We start from the raw sequence: 16,081 nt of genomic DNA on the forward strand, positions 1-16,081 counted from the left end.
TGTCGCTTGCCAGTGTCGGGCCACGGAGAACCTGCCAGTTGGGCGAATGATGCTGCCTCTCACCTGGGGTGAGGCAGGGACACGAAAATGCGCGCATTCAGCAAGGTAATACGTTCCCGCGGCATTCACACCGCCGCCTGCTCTCCCGCGACGACGGTGTCACGTACCTTTCCCCTCTTCGGAACCCGTCTTCAGTCACCAGCGCTCTCGCCCTATACGGCAGCCTTCTAGATTGCGTTGCGGCAATGAAGCCGACGGTGTTTTTATCCTTCCACCAGCCCTCTTTCGTGCGACACGACGGCTCGTTGGGCTCTCGGCAACTGTTCATTGGATCGCCAGCTCGCTCAGTACTGATGAACACGGTTAGCTCGCGAAGGCAGTTTCAAGCACTCGATTCACCTCTATGACCTCCTCCAGCCTGCGGCTCATCTATCACGTTTTCACCGGAACTGTCGTTCACCCAGTGTCTACGGGAATCGATGGGGCGTTTTCCGTCTACACATACTGTGTTTGCCTTGCCTTCCACCGCCGGAGCCGGGGGGCCTTTGTCAGCCAAATCAGAGAGAACGCCCTCTACGCCATAAATCCTGCCAATAAGATTTTTCAATTGCTGGCAGAGTAGCGCCAATACAATATCTGACTTCAGCGACCCTGGATCTTCTTTGGTCGATGGATCCACCATGCTAGAACGCTGCACCACGTGCTCTGTCGATTCATCTTCAGCCTCAGAAGAGGTTAGCACCGGGATATATGCACGGGCCGACGCATCCTTCACCCCGCCTGCATTGCCCCCGCATCTCCTGTCCCATCCCAGGGCCGGCGACCTTTCCGGCACCACTACTGCCGCATCGCTGTCAGCGCCGTAAAGTGAATCGTTCACACGAGCGGCTGGCGAGCCCGCGTCAAGAATTATACTGTGAAACTGAGACGTTAGCATATCGTCACTAAGAGCACGCGACTCATTCCTCTTCAACGCGCGCTCTAGCATCCGGCCCCCTCCAGGTCGAGTTGCTCCCAGACTCCGGCTGTTGCTCCTGTTCGATCCTTTTGTCGGGCCACTGGACCAATATGAGGGAAATATGTCCCCAGAGTCAAGTGCCGGCATGAAGCCTGAGAGCGAACTGCTTTGAACTCTGTCGTACTGTGTAGTCTCCCCCGAGCGCAAAACGTCGCAGGCGTCGGGTTCAAAGCATTGCGAATTCACCAGTTGTAAAGGGCATCCCGTCAAAGCGGTGGAGGTCGAACAGCTGCTTAACCCCTCTGAACCTGTGATAGACGACTCGTTTGGGCGCATGCCCGAGCCAGCTGGCGTTAGTACACTGCGGCCAGCTGTCGCTCGCAGAGGCCGAGTAGAGGTGATCTGGGATGTCTTGACTAAACGGCTGGGGCAGAGCAACAAACACAAGACGGAAGATAGAGACGGAGACAATGACATTCCAACCCCCGTAAATCTGGACACACCGCTCTGTAATAACATGCGTGCTCTGTGCCTCTGATCGAGCTGCCGCCAGAGGATTTGATGCCATCCACCTCAATAGATTCGTACCTGCTATTTCTCGTGTCGGGCGCGGTTGCTCTTGGAGCCAGACCCTGCCCCCACAGGGCTGCAGCTTCATCAAAATGACGCCACTGCCACGGTGTCCCTTGCTTCATCCTGCGAGAACAAGCGGTCGCAATTCAAAAACCGACCATGGGAGCGCTGAGAGGTAACGAGTGCCGAGGTATATGCATATTTCCTCGGTCTCGCTCTACGTAAAGCGTGATACTACGGCTAATCCGTAGCACCGACCCATGCACACAGACGGGTTTATGGAGCCGGAAGCGCCAACCATATCGCAAGGTTTCCTTACTTTTTGCTGTCTTCCACTTCCTCCGCAGAATGTGCAAAGCTGCAATGGGGATTGCTGCACCGTCCCACCTGCGGTCAACGCACCACTCATCGCAAAAGCGGTGAGACTCGATTAAAGGTCCGGATGCTTGTGCTTGTATATGTTTTCACCAACTCCGCTATTGTCAGTGCATCGTTTCTGCTGCTGTGCGTCGTCGGGGAATGACACGATACCGATCATCATCCTGAGGGGCAAAACCGGAAGGTTCCCTATTGAGGAGCGCCTTACCTTTAGATATGAAAGGCACAGCTTCTTCGCCACCGGCAGGACCCGCAGCTCGCCTCGGCTATGCGCTGAACACACGCAGGCAACGGTTCACACAAATCTAACGCACTTCAGGAATTGTATACACTATACCTTTATCTGAGCCTTTGAAACTGATGCGAGCAGCTGCTCCGGAGTTCTTTGTCCACACCAGTAGACGGTCTACTCGAGTGCTGCGCTATCCTTCGTGGTAGTCTTAGCGGTAATGCGAAGCCACGCACTCCGTGCAGTCGTCTGATACCGAGAGGCCGCGCTTTTCGACGTTGCTGGTCTGTGGGAACTCCCTTACCATAGTTGCACAGGTCGCCTCTCAGGCACTTGCCTTGCTCGAACCACGGACATATTTTTGTTTTGCTGAACATTAGCCTACGGAAAACGCGCTTATTCGGATCCTGCGGCGCGATGCCTTTCGTCCTTAGGAGCGATCCATCTGTTCTCTGGATGATGCAGGGCCCATGACCTCGGATAGATCCCTCAGCTACCACTGCCGCATTTCTTCTGTCCATGTCATGCAAAATAGTTGTTGCAGACGAAATAGCGGCATCCTGACCAGCCTCGCTTCCGGAAGGAACGATAGGAGCCAAGGTGGAACCACAGGAAGTGCGAATAGTGGCCGCCGTCGCTGCGACTGCGAGTCGCTCCTCCAGTTCGTGCCACACCGTCTTGTCCGGCAAAAGAAGATTGCTGCCTCCAGCCGCACCCGCATTCGAGGAAGTCACCAGGGCCGCTTGCATCGTCATTGACCCATTGGCGCCTGCTGCAAACATGCAACCTGTTTCGGCTAATCCGTTGCAGCCCTCAGTCACACTTGTGGGGCATGAGAAGACGGAGTTTCTGGAGGTCTGAGATGGACTGCTCTCAGTCCCCTCGCATGTAAGTGTTTCTCCGTCTTCTGTAATCGTGTCACTTGCGGCCCCTGTCCCATTGGAGACGCAGTTGCCGTCTTGAGCAAAGGCATCCCACGCATTTACTCCTGCACCGTAGGACCCATTTCGCTTCTCAGAAAAAACCCCACGGCCTGCACCAGCAGATACGTCGATTAGTCTGGCGCTTCTCGTGTTGTAGTGCGGCGATGATAACGGAGGTAACTGCCCAAAACTTGCTCTGCAACCAAGGATCCTGTCTGCCCCGAGATCCATGTGGCTTACAGTGGGTGATGCCACATCAGCACAAGATGTTAATGGCACGCCTTCGGGCTCGGATCCGTTGCGGTAGCTACTGCCCGTTTCCGGTGTCTCTCGTTTCTGTATACTTGACCAACTCCTGCCTCTCTGACTCGGCGTGGCTGCACCACTCAAGGCTCGTTGCTCTGCAAGCCTGCATGATGTTCCGCTGCTTGCACCTGTTTGTAGTTCGTCAAAGCGCTGTCTTGCGTACGCCTCCAGGCGTTCTGTGGCCGGTCTGTTTGAGTCTGAGGACAGCTCGACAAGAGAGTCATTTTCCGCTCTGGCTTCATCCGATCGCGACGGGCCGACGCTGCCTGAGCACCTGCTAGGAATCAAGCCAGCAGCGAGGAACACTTTCTCAGGCTCGAAATGTGACTGGCATACACTACCGGGTCGAGTGGACGGCGACGAAGGCGGAGCAGTGCCTCCAGGGGGGTCACCAGAACCTGCACCTGCGGGTGCTTTGATGTTAAGCGCACCACTCGCCTCGGCGCGCATTAATGGCATCGAATGGTCTGCAACATTGTCACGCTGATGGCAGGTAGTAGGTGAAACTGGAAAATGTGATCCTGCCATCACCGACTGCCAATCGGAGCCAGATGGACCGAGATCCAGTTCGCCGTACGCAGCCACTCCCCATGTCCCTGTTACCAACTGCGGCACCGCTGACTCCCCGCGATAGCCTGGCCAACTGGATATCGGAGGCTGGATTGGCTGCCCCATGGCGACGGACGTTTCAGCATCCTGCGTGCAGATGATATTCTCGCTACTAGGGGGAGGGAACAGATGAGGGAAATTGCAAGGTGCCGTATCAGGCCCTGCCATGCAGACGTTTCCGCTGGAGTAGTCGCGTAACCCAGTGCACAGCTGAGATGGATCATTTTGATCAGCATCCACGTGTCGGTTTTCACTAATGATGCGGGACCCTGAGACGCTCTGCCCAGCAGCAGCGAATGCTCCACTAGTCAAAGACAATGAAGGACTGGGACGCAACTCGGCAGCGGATGAAGCTCCCTGAGCAACTTGCACGCAATGCTGTATAGGTACCATATCAGCTGCCATTGCCTCTCTGGAACTCCCGTATGATAGCTCAAAAGAGCATGTTTGGCCGCATACTGATTCCCAACACGCCACTCGTGGAGCACGAATGGGGGACGGGGGCAACGTGGATGTGGTCGTGAGAGTTGACGACGATGAACACGGCATTTCCGATGGCCCCAACCCGCACGCTGCACCACGCAGACCGGCTGTTGCGTCGAACGAACAGATGCTAGAATTCTCGTCGTAGTGGCCATGCTCTGCATGAGTTGTTCCAGTCTGTGGGAGTTCACAGGTTGCGTCTTCAGGCTGCGGTTTTGAATCCCCTAAAGCGGTGACCCCGGCTTCAGCTTCCGTTGTCCGTGAAAACCATTCGGATCCCGTCCCCCCCCGTGCCCACTCGCCAGGGGCCTGAAACTGCTGCACATGAGCATGGGCCTCCATTTCGTCTTGGTTTCCGGGAGACGAGGCACCCAGACACGCAGCTGGAAGTGAGCGAGCAATGAGCTGGTGGCTTCTGGTAGCCGTCTGCATTGCCCCTCCGTCTCTCAGGCGCGGCATGGTGGCCGTCAGAGGTCGATACCGTTTCATCAAAAAAGCGGTTTTTATTCAGTGCTCAATACCCAGGGGAAAGACAAGCACACCCTTTGGAAAGGGACGCCACAGTAACTCAAGTGTGGGTCACCTGATGCACACAAAATTTCCACAATACCAAACAACCGGAACTCATGCTAGCTTTTTAACTGCCCAGGCCATGCAGAGGACGTAAGGTTGTGCGCTGACTGTGCCTCTTCAATTCACGGGATACTGAGCAAAACTGGATGGGCTCTCCTCGCACGTTAAAGGCCCGTGCCTGTTCACCACATCCAGGAAATACAGTGGAGTAAGTGATTCACTGGCATAGCGAGCAGCCGGCACAAGAATAATTGCAGTGGTCTGAAAGACCAAAGTAATCTGCATTCACCTTTGATCGCCGGTTTCAGACACCTGTCGCAGACACCACCCACAACTCGGGACCAGAGTAGGTCATTAACCTTCAGCGGAAGACAAACAGTCAACTTCTACGCGGGACCCCAATTCTCGGATGCGGGTGCACGGATGAATACAAGGCGGAAGAAAAGGTTGGTTCTCGCGAGTCTGCTGCTGGAACAAGAGAAGAATAAGCGGCATGGCATGAATGGCTTGACCCCCCTCAACTGGATACGCGTCTACAAAAAAAAGATTGCATCTGAAGGGACGGTAATCTAAGAATGTGAACACGGAGACGGCGCACACACGCTCCTCGTGGCTAGGCCCGCGTTGTGGGGTCTAGGCAAGACAGCAGCATACACAGACAAGAATCACAACTGTGCAGCACGCGTTCTACACAACGCGCAAACAAGAGCAGTTCCAGGTTTTCAACGGATCCTGCCACCTAGAAGCGTTATCAATGCGAATAAGCAGCCCAGTGGGCACAATCCTATTCACGACAGAAGGCGACACAAAACATGTGTTTAAAAGGAAATCCTGCGTTTCCTTCGAAAAACCCGTTCTTCGTCCACAGTCTGGGCAGCTCCGCTCTGGTTTAAAATCACCTCGTGCCTATGCAGCCAAGACGCTTATGGAGTCCTAACACAGTGGACAGAATGACACGTTGCACGGAATCAGTATCTCGGAACGTATCTCTGACCCCTGAGACAACAGCCTGTCAGTCTGTGAGGAACAACACTCTGTGGCACTCGCTCTGCGCTCCATACCATCATCCTGTGGGGACAGAATAACGTGGTAGTGTCAGAGTCGAGGAACAAACATGATGGGTGATCGTACGCACTTGCGACACAAAAAGACAGCACATACACAAGAAACAACGGGATCGATCCTTCACCGAGACCCTACGGACGTTAGACGGGGCCTGTTTCTTCGAGTGGCTACCACCTCTGCGCCATCACACATACTCCAGCAGCGTCCGTCTGATGTGCAACGAGCCCTTGTGTCTCAGAGCATGTCTCGATATCAGTGACAGCGCATTAGGGAAGCTGGGATACGAGGCGGGTAGTGACAAAACTCAACACACAAAAAACCTTCACATGGTAACGATGAGATAGTGCCGAGACAGTGGCTGGTAGTACGCCACAGGTCCCAAATCTTGGGGAGGGCGGGGGAGGGGGGTGGTCGTCTCACAACAAGGGTTGGTACGGCTACCGACATCAACAGGCGTCTTTCGTTTCAAAGCGACACCTGCAGGCGGAACCCCTGATGCCACCCACAATTTGCTGTTCAATACCGTCTGCCACGACACACTTGCCCACAAACCCCTGGAAAACACTCAAACTACCGAATTGGGTCATGTGATGCAGTGCGAAAGACAACCAATTCAGTACACACAACAGACTGCTACACTCGAATCTGCGGCCCTTATGCGGAGGTTCATCCCTCTTTGGGAGAGTCGCTGTCGTTCAAGCCTCGCTAAAAACAGCCACACCTCCGCCGGCCCCGCGGATCGTTCAGCCGACTCGCCGGCTTGCGATGAAGGGTTGCGTGGAGAACGAGCAAGAAGCACCCAATTCCCAACAGACAAACCGACTGCTGGTCATAAACCGGTACAATCAACACATACGTCCTGGCCTGCCGGTTTGAGACACACGCTCTCAATCTGCATAGTGTCGCCTGATGTCCCCGAACGGACGGCGGCGACCAGTCTTGATTGCGGCGTCAGTTCCGCAGCGCCCCCCGTGGTGGTCATCACCACGCCGGACCGATGGCCATGACGACAATGGAAGCAGCGGAGCAGTCCCGCAGAGAATCTTTCTTGCCATTAGCTGCCCAATTCATCGGCCCCACTGAAGCCTAGAGAGCTCACAAAAGGAGAGGCAGGTTCACGTTTTTTGAAGTGTCTCTATGAATGGACTTTCTGAGGAGCCTGAATGTTTCGGGCAGGGGGGGGGGGTCGGCAGGGGGGGATTGCTGTCGCGATCTACGTCTTCTAGTGCAACCTGCTTGGCCTCGCCGTAGTTGGGTGGCCGTGGAAGTGGAGTTGGTCCAGATGGAACCGCGTGGCGGTACTCCCACCACTCGATCTCGGATGAGGAAATAAATGCTTTCGATCATCGTGTTGCAGCTACAATTTCAGAACCCCTCAAATGGCCAAGTGGCGAATGCCTCTGGCAACGTGGCGCGCAAGTGGTCACGCCACCCATTTATTTGAGACAGACGACATAACCCCACACCTCGGTAGTGCCGAGCGCTCGTCAGGACATGTCACCACCGATTTTAACTCCTCCTAATTCTAAAGTGATGCCTATCACTGCAGATGGAATTTGTGGCGCGAAATACAGTGGCGAATACCGTTGAAAAACCGGTAGGAGCTCCCATTCGTGTCAAATATATCCTGCAACGAAGCTGAGAGTGAAGTGCTCAAACAGCTCTACAGAGGCGCGCCGCTCTCTTCCGGAACATTCCCTTCAACCTCAGATTTCAGGAAGGCCAGACCTGTTCCATTTTATTTAGCATTAAAGAATTTTACGCGTTCCCGAGCGAGCATTTGTGCCTTTTGCCCTGGCAGGCCAGATAGCGTGGACAGGCTGTCAGCTTTTCGCCCGCCCGCGCGATCTAGCTTTTTGGAACGGGAGGCGTATGCGTTCACGGGCATTTGACCACGATACCGAGCCGCTAAACCTTTGTGGGAGACGGGAAGCTCAGCGCAAATAGGAACGACTATCCTGCACCGTCCTCGTTAAGGCGGGGGTCGACATGTGCTTCGCGGATTTGCTGGTTTCGATGCGGTAGTGCTATGCTTGTGTGAAAGGCGCGCGAGAGCTGGTGAGCGCGACCTCTCGTTTGCGACACGAGCATGCTGCCGTATAAGAAATTGATTCGTGTTCCTCAGAAACAAACGGAGAAGCAACGCGGGACACACAAAAGACACGACTGTGGACAGGACAACCGACGAGACGATTCTTCCAGTTCCTCTTGAAATAACAGCGGACACGTGCATCCGCCTCGTAAAAAATACTTTACCGACAAACCCTACACACATACACGGGATAGAACGCTACACCACCTCCTCCAAAATGGGGCATCAAGAGACGAACGTAACAGTCAGGCAGACGCGAACACATTGCGGCAGGGAGCGCCGCCACAGAGATTGGGGGAAGGGGGGGGTGATAGAGGGACGAGCAACTGCACATGAAGGACGAGGGCGATGAGGACGACGTAGTCGAGCCTCCTGGGAAAACTGCGAGAGGGTTGAAGCATGTGGCAGGGGCCAAGCCTTCAATGCCTTACGCCATTGTTTCAAACTTCTGTGGAGGCGCCAGGCCGCTGACCATCCCCCCCCGTATACACGTGCTGTGTGTATGCCCCATGGGCAGCAGTGCTGACGAAGACGGTTTGAAAAGGCGTCCCGTTAGACCTCCACAGGCTACGCTTCCTATCTAGGTTTGCATTTGAGAGTCAACCACGTTCCTGTGGGCTCGCTACCCTGTAGTGTCCGCACGACTCCGCGCCTCTCGTGTTTCCGCTCGCATTATTCACCAAGGTTTCGCGCGCGAGCCCGTCGCCACGCCCCTTCCCAGCCACACACTCTCCGCCAGTTACGCCGCTGTCTCTGCGCCCGCGACCAAGTCAGCATTGATGCACGCCAGTCGCGCCTTGACAAGCTGGAGGGTTTGCTGGAGCAGCAGGAAGACGCGAAGCCGCTGGATTTCACCTACACTGACGGCCCGCGTGAGCCCGTCGAGCTGCTCCAGGCATCTCAGCGCGTTAGTCAGATCGCCTGAACAGCCAGCCGCAACGCGCACACCACTACGCCGCTCAGAAAAAGACTCTCGACCTGACACACCAACGCTGAGCTGTTTGGTCCGCTACAAAGATGCACACCACACGCGCGTTGGCCCCCGTGGCGCTCTACGTCCTAAGCGACTACGTGGGCAGCATGCGAGGCGGGACGGGCACCAGACGCGAAAAACCCCGGCTCAACTCACCCCGATCGACGTAGAAAGAGGCGTAAGATAGGAGCGCGAGATTTCTTCGCAGGCCACAGAGACCGTCCTGCGACCGCTGCAAAGACTCAGAGGCGCCCGAGGCTTGGCGTGCGCGAGAATCTCCAGAGTCTAGTCTGCTCGCCTCGCTGGCCGCCTCGGCGAGTGCGCGGCTCGGATCTGCGTTGCTCTCCGGATCGACGGGAGGCGGGTGAGACTCCAAGACGTAAAACGAAGAGAAAAGCCGCGCGAGCATGTGCCCGACGATGCCCGAGTTCGGCGGAACAAACGCGGCTTGAACGCACGCGCGCATGTTGTTCTTCACAGACGCCTGCAGGCAAGACGCACCAAGGATACAGTTTAGTGACCTTCTCCAAAAACAAAGCGGCCCTCCACTCGAATTCAATGGAGAACACCCCCCCTTCTGAGGAAATTGCCCGACTCAGCTTTCTGATTCAGTCTGTACGGAATACGTAGGACTATCCCTTTACATTGGTGATAATGCATTTGGTAATCACATGATAAAATTGGGAGTTCTAATCCTCTGATTTGCATGCGCACGACAAGGGAACGCGGAGAGCTGCGTGTGCTTACTCGCAAGTCGCCCGCGGTGGGAACGGGCTTCCGCGTGGCTTCAGTGACCTCGAAAGGCAGACTGTCGACGGCCATGAAGAGAATCGGGTCCGCGCGACTCATCTGAAGCGATTGGAGACGCGTCAGACACACAAGGCAAAGGAATCCCCACAGCAAGGGCTTCTGCGCCGCGCGCGGCGGGAAACGCGCCCCTGACCTTCTCGCGCGGGTCAGCAGCTTTCGCAGCCGGGCTCGTCGCGTGAATGTGCCGGAGCTGACGCGACTCACTGCGCTCTTCGTGTGCGTACCCGCAGCACAGCAGACGATCGACGCAGAGACGCGCGCAGATCCGCACGGTGCCCATCCGCGCACGGGTACACTCGCATCTTGAGCCGAACTTGCTATCCTCTCGCTCCGCGTTCGTTTTAGCGTCTAGCGTCTTTTCTTACTTCTTGCAGTTTCGTCAGCTGCGGCAGTACAGGAGCAGAGGTCTCCAGCGCGTCGTCGATTGCGGCTACGACGCTCATGAGAGTGTTGACCGCTTGCGCCTGCTGCGCGCGGAGCGACAGCGCATCGAAGGCCTTCAAACAGCGACACATGCAGCACCAGACAAGCAGGCGCAAGCTCCGTGGCGCAGCCAGCATCCAGGCGACTCGACGGAGAGAGACATGCATTGGAAAACGAAGCAAACATGACGCGCGCCGCCCACAACACCGCTTGACGCAAGGTCAGAAAACCTGAAGCAACGAGGGGGTTCGTGGCAGAAAGTAGGCCCTGGTCGCGAAAGCCACGAAGGGCCCTGGGAGACAGTCGGGCAATCTCCGCAGAAAGCGAGGAGATAGACCTGTTCACAGAAAACCATGCAGCAACGTGTAAAAAAGCAGACGCACGAGCCCAGACTACGAGAGGAAAATAGACGTCGTCCCCACCGCCCACACGACGCTCCACGCAAGCATGGCTACGGAGGAACGAGGTCACGTCCGCGTAGTACAGGCGCAGAGTGCAGAGTGATAGAAAGACGCCTCGTCGCTAGGGGAAAGACGTTCTGCGGGTGATAAGCGAAACCTGGCAACCTGTTTGCGGGGGGCACGCGCGGACTTACTGCATGGAGCCCCAGAACCTGACCCTCGAACTTGGCAAGGTCGGTGACCGCTTTGCTGCGCTCTTCAGCCACGCGCTCGTCCGCCAGCAACGCGTGCGCCTTCAGCTCCGCCTCCAGTCTGCGGTCGGCTGTCTCCTGGGAAGAGCAAAAAAACGTGGCGCTGGTGCATCTGATGACCCAGGGCGCTGGGATTTAGCGTTCAGCGGATCGCGCGTCGATCTCAGGCTCCCGCCGTCAGGCGAGCGCAAGGAACACGAAATCCACTCCCCTGCGCGGTTCACACCCTCGAGGTGGCTTTACGCGCCGGCGGCTTCAGCGTGCGGAGAAATTCCTCGACGAAGAGGGCTCGCGGAGGCGAGAATACTTCTTGCCGACTAGAAATCAGCCCACATCTAAGCAGACACTGAAAAATGGCGAAACCGACGCCCGTACCTACGGCATAGAAGCCAACTCATAAATATATATATATATATATATATATATAGATAGATAGACAGATAGACAGATAGACAGATAGATGCTTGCTCACGTTCCGTACATCCTCAGATGCACTTGGCTGCGGCTCGTCTGCCGGCATGATGAATTTGCTAGCGATACATCCAAGAAACGGCAGAAGACGGTGCCGTTCGTACACACACGTTCCAGTTTGCCGAAAACCAAAGGGCGGGGCGACGCAGGGGCTGCTGGCGTCTCCGCCCCTCGCCTGCACGAACGCTCCGCAAGATCTGTCTGCGCGAGGTTTCACACGTGAGATGCCAGCAGGAACGCCTCAGAGAAGAGTTGCCCAAAAAAGTGGTGCCTCTGTCCTTGGGCTCTGAAGCGCCGCTCCACGGAGCCTACCTGAATCTCTTCAACCTTCTTTAGCAAAGTGCCCTGCATTTCCGCCGCCACGCGTCCCCGTTCCTGTAGGCCGTCAAGTTCAAACAACACGCCACAGCCTCTGAGTGAGCAGCTGAGAAAGCCTCGAGCGCTGCATAGTGCGGCAGTCCACTGGAGCGACTCGCCCGCAGCAGGCACCTCGGCGCTTGCGAGGGGAAGGAAACGCCGACACGCGCGCGCCCGGGCAGGCTCGACGACTGTACAGACACGAGCTTTTTACGAAACGCGCGTCATCGCCCGGCCCCTTTGCCCACTCCCCCTTGGCCCCGCTCTTTACCTTCTCGAGCTCGGTTTTCAGCTTTCGGTCGTAGGCGACGAGCGCCTGTTCCTGCGCCTTCTGCGCGTCCTCTGCGCGGCGCAGGGCATCGTAGCGGCGCGCGAGGGTCAGCTGGGCGACAAGATCCAAAAGGCGCGCGCGGAGGTCGGCGACACTCAGGTGCTGCAACGTGTCCCGTTCGGCCGCGACGACTTCCTCCACGCTCGGGAGTGGAGACGGCGCCTCCTCGCGCTCTGCGGACGAAGAGAAAACACCAGACATACATCGGCAACTGCACGGGACGCGCTGCAGAGATCGAGTGTTTCCCTCTTCAAGCAGCGATCGCGATGTCACGCCGCTGTCGAGCTGCGCGAGCCTCTCTCTCGGCGCGGTTGACGACGGAGAGACGGTGAATAAAAGCCCTCCCGTGCACGCCGAATACTTCCATCTCTCCCCCAAGACACCGATTTACGCAACTACTTGCACCTCTCAGGCCCCCCCCCCCCAAGAGATAAAAAACACGATTTGTGACGAGAGGAAATCTACACTGCCTAACGTCTTCAGCTTCTTGCCGTAATGTGGCGCAACGCGGGGTAGAAGCATACATGACAGATGCCCTGCGGCGGCGTCCTCAGCCACCCGCAAAGGGTTTCATACCCCCTGGAGGCGACGCAGGGATACGAAACGCGCATATCCAGTCGCTGAACCACCTACCCGTTTCACTCGCTTTCACTGAAGTGGCCTCCTTAGCCTCCTCCGTGCGCTTTGACGTTTGCTCAGCCTCTCCCTTCCCCCTCGTGTTGACTTCCGCGAGAGAGCCTGCCTCGCTGAGACGCGCCTCCGGTGGCAGAACCCCGAGGAGGCGTTTCTGCGCTTCAGAGAGCTTGCCAAAAAGTTCGAGCAGCAATTCCATCTGCACGTTTTCGTGCTCTATGGCGAGCCTCGCCTGCTGTTTCTTCTGCTGCTCCTTTAGTCGCTCTTCTCTCTCTCGCTGTTCCTTGACCTTCTGGGCAACAATGGCCTCGGGCGCCTTGGGCTCCACAGGGGGTTGCAGCGGGCTCTTCACGGAGACACTTTCCGGCGCGGCGCTCGCGTGGGCTCCTGAGGCTCGGGATGCGGGCTCTGGGGGCGGCTGCGCGACAGCGGGCGGGAGCGGCGGCGCCACGGCTGCTGGGGAAAGCGAGGAAGGCGAAAGCGGAGGCGGATGAGGCGTCTTGGTGGCATGCGGAAGAGTCGTCAGCGGCGCGGGAACGGAGGCCGTGACGCCCGCCGATCGCAGTACCGGGAACACAGACGCTTCGAGGAGCTTGGCTACGTCAGGGTATCTGGAGAGCAGGAGTGACGCGACAACCGACAAGACAGCACACACAAAAGGGACGAAGGCTTGCGTATGCGGCGATTGTCCCCGCGCCTGCGCCGCAGACGCGATGAAGGACGCCTCGCGCTTCGACGTCACCCAGCATCGCGCCTCAGACGAATCGGCGGTCGACGAGACGTTCTTGCAAAAAGGCGACGCAAACGCCGCCACCTTTCTCCTCCCTTCCCTCGCCCCCTCCCCTGCCCCTCGAGTTGCCACTACTGGAGAACGCGCCGAACCCGTGCATCTGCTGAGGAAGTCTCCTCGCTTTTCCGCTAGACAGAAGCACACATAACGTGTTCTACAGAGGCGGCCCGCGCTGGCGACGCAGCCCTGCCCTCACCAGTACTCGCGCCAGTTGCAAAACTGCGGGTGCTTGTCCATCGGTCTAAAGCCTTTTCCGTCCGTCTGCCTCAGGCGAAGTGTGAGTCGGTGGAGCTCACCTGGAAGCAAGGAGTCCCTTGGCCTCGTCGTTTGAGTCCAGCACTGCAGCAGCCCCCACGGCCCCCAGTCCGAGCAGGAGCGCCCCTGCGAGGGCCCTCTTCGCCTTTCCTCCTCGCAGCGGCGTCTGGGCGGCGGTGTCGTGTTTGCCTCCCGCCGGCGAAGGCGGAGAGGCAGCTTTCGCGGATGGAGTTTCGGCCGGTTGCGACTGGATTGGCGACGCGGCCTCGCGCGCCCGCGGCCGAGGCTCGCCGGCAAATCTCGGAAGAGACAGGCGAAACCGCAGCGTCGACGCCGAAGTCTGACGCGCGGAAGGTGCGGGAAGACGTTCCTCTCGGCAGGCTCGACGAACGGCGCCTTGCAGCGACGCACCTTCTGCGCCCGCGAGGTGTACCCGCACCCCAGGCAGGCGCACACTCCGCACAGAGGGACCTGCGTGGCGCTCGGATAGTCCTGAAATTGCGGCGTAGGGCCGCTGCGGGAGACTGGGGAGGCAACAAGAAACAGAAGGAAGACCTCTGCCACCGCGGAGAGACGACAGAATAGAGCCAGACGCTCGGTGGAGCGACGCGACGCCTCGACCGGGCACGCTGAAGGGGGATAGCGACATGGCGGAGGCTGTTGGCTGCGGCGCGGCTGCACGCCCTGGTCGGATCCCAAGTCGGGTACGAAGCGCAAGTGTGCGTTCTTGACACACAGCAGGGGAGGAGACGGGCACAGAGAAAACCCGGAAACGCTGACAGTGATGCGGCACGCACGACGCAGAACGACACATCCCACGACTGCGCTGCAAGCTCGCAGACGCTGCTGTCGGCAGTAACGCAGAGCCGTGACTCACGCGGCGAAAGTGTTGATACTGCAGCATAGCAGCCCTCCACTTGACTGAGGTAAGCTGGCCGCGTTGAACTTGGGATCCCAGGCTCGCGCGCCCGGTTGAGACCTCGGTAAGACAGCAGATTTCCGATTCTGTTCAGGCCCCCGGTCAGCTGAGGCGCGCTCGGAAGACACAATCGAAAGAACGAGGCAGAGTCGAGGAGAAAACGCCACACAATGTCGGGGGACTTTGAAAGTTGAGAGGAAAAGTGGCGAAGGCCGAGACGGCGTTGCACGAGAAGCTGAAGTCCAGACTTTTCGGGCACGCGCGAAATTGAACGGCTGCAATCGCACGCAAGCGAAGAAAGAATAAATTCGCGACGATCATAACAAAGAGACAACCCCCGAAACGTGAAACGATGTACGAGGCGGCGAGCGGATGCAGTCGCGTCGTCCGCAGTTGCCGCTCCATTCACGCTCGCCTTTCCATTAGACTGCTCGGCATTCCCATCGCACCCGACACCTATTGCGTTTGCGTTTTTCTCACGCGTCTGCAACGCCGCGATGCATTCGTGCCGTTCGGAACACAAAACTCGGCAGGCAAAGGCGCCGCCGACATGTGTGTCAACGGCGGAGAGGCGTGGCGCATGCCAAAAAGTCGCGGCGGTAGGCCCAGCCACCTACCTGCTCACAGATGTGCTCCGCATGAAGGCCGCCTCACGTGAGATCCAGTGAGACAGGCAGATCACTTTTCACTTCTTCCTTGGCTGGAGATGCACACCGAAGAAGTTCATTCTCGAGTGCAACAACACTCCCCCTGCACGCGGCGGGTTTCTGCGAAATAGACCGCGGACGCGACTCCCGAGCGTTTTTGCTGCGGACAGTCGTCCTCGGCGCTCCCGCGCGACGTCCATACACACTGGCAGAAAAAGCCACGGTCTTTCCTTACACACGGGCTGAAGACGCCCTGAATATGCGCCAGTCTGCGGCGTCGGCCCTAACACAGGCTAGGTCACACATCGCCGCGCGCCTGCTCTCGCTTCGCAGTGGGAGTTGAGCACGCTCTCGATTCGAAAGTGCGCACAGATCCTGCTCACTGTTTCGACTGTCGCCAACCTCGGAGCGTGCGCCTGGCATATTCAAGAAAGATTTTGGCTTTGTGCTCGAACCTACGTCGCCATCGTGCCACGGTGTCACTCCTGTGCTTGGGTAGACCACGGAGTAGATCAGCGACTAGGTTACAGTTAGCGTGACGTATCGAGAGGATATATACAGCAAACAAAGGCATGCTCCTAAACGCAGATGCGCTCTGCCATGGGCCCATGATACAGTGTACCGCCAGAGA

At 57.5% G+C, this 16,081-nt stretch overlaps 2 protein-coding genes across 2 annotated transcripts; both read right to left on the reverse strand.

Moving 5' to 3' along the window:
• Positions 1–382: 382 nt before the first annotated feature.
• On the reverse strand, positions 383–4,918 carry BESB_066810 (zinc finger (CCCH type) motif-containing protein; the record flags this gene model as incomplete). Its single annotated transcript, XM_029365074.1, has 5 exons — positions 383–1,382; positions 1,547–1,654; positions 1,851–1,918; positions 2,118–2,182; positions 2,443–4,918. The coding sequence occupies 5 exons, from the start codon at positions 4,916–4,918 to the stop codon at positions 383–385; spliced, it is 3,717 nt and encodes a 1,238-aa protein (XP_029218657.1).
• Positions 4,919–8,928: 4,010 nt separating this feature from the next.
• On the reverse strand, positions 8,929–14,533 carry BESB_066820 (uncharacterized protein; the record flags this gene model as incomplete). The annotated part of the gene is made up of 9 exons (XM_029365075.1): positions 8,929–9,110; positions 9,319–9,646; positions 9,910–10,011; positions 10,338–10,469; positions 10,991–11,125; positions 11,831–11,893; positions 12,147–12,379; positions 12,840–13,450; positions 13,926–14,533. 9 exons carry the CDS (start codon positions 14,531–14,533, stop codon positions 8,929–8,931), a joined length of 2,394 nt encoding a protein of 797 aa, XP_029218658.1.
• Positions 14,534–16,081: the final 1,548 nt, after the last annotated feature.

Source organism: Besnoitia besnoiti, chromosome VI, assembly GCF_002563875.1.
Source record: "Besnoitia besnoiti strain Bb-Ger1 chromosome VI, whole genome shotgun sequence".
Lineage (NCBI taxonomy): Eukaryota > Apicomplexa > Conoidasida > Eucoccidiorida > Sarcocystidae > Besnoitia > Besnoitia besnoiti.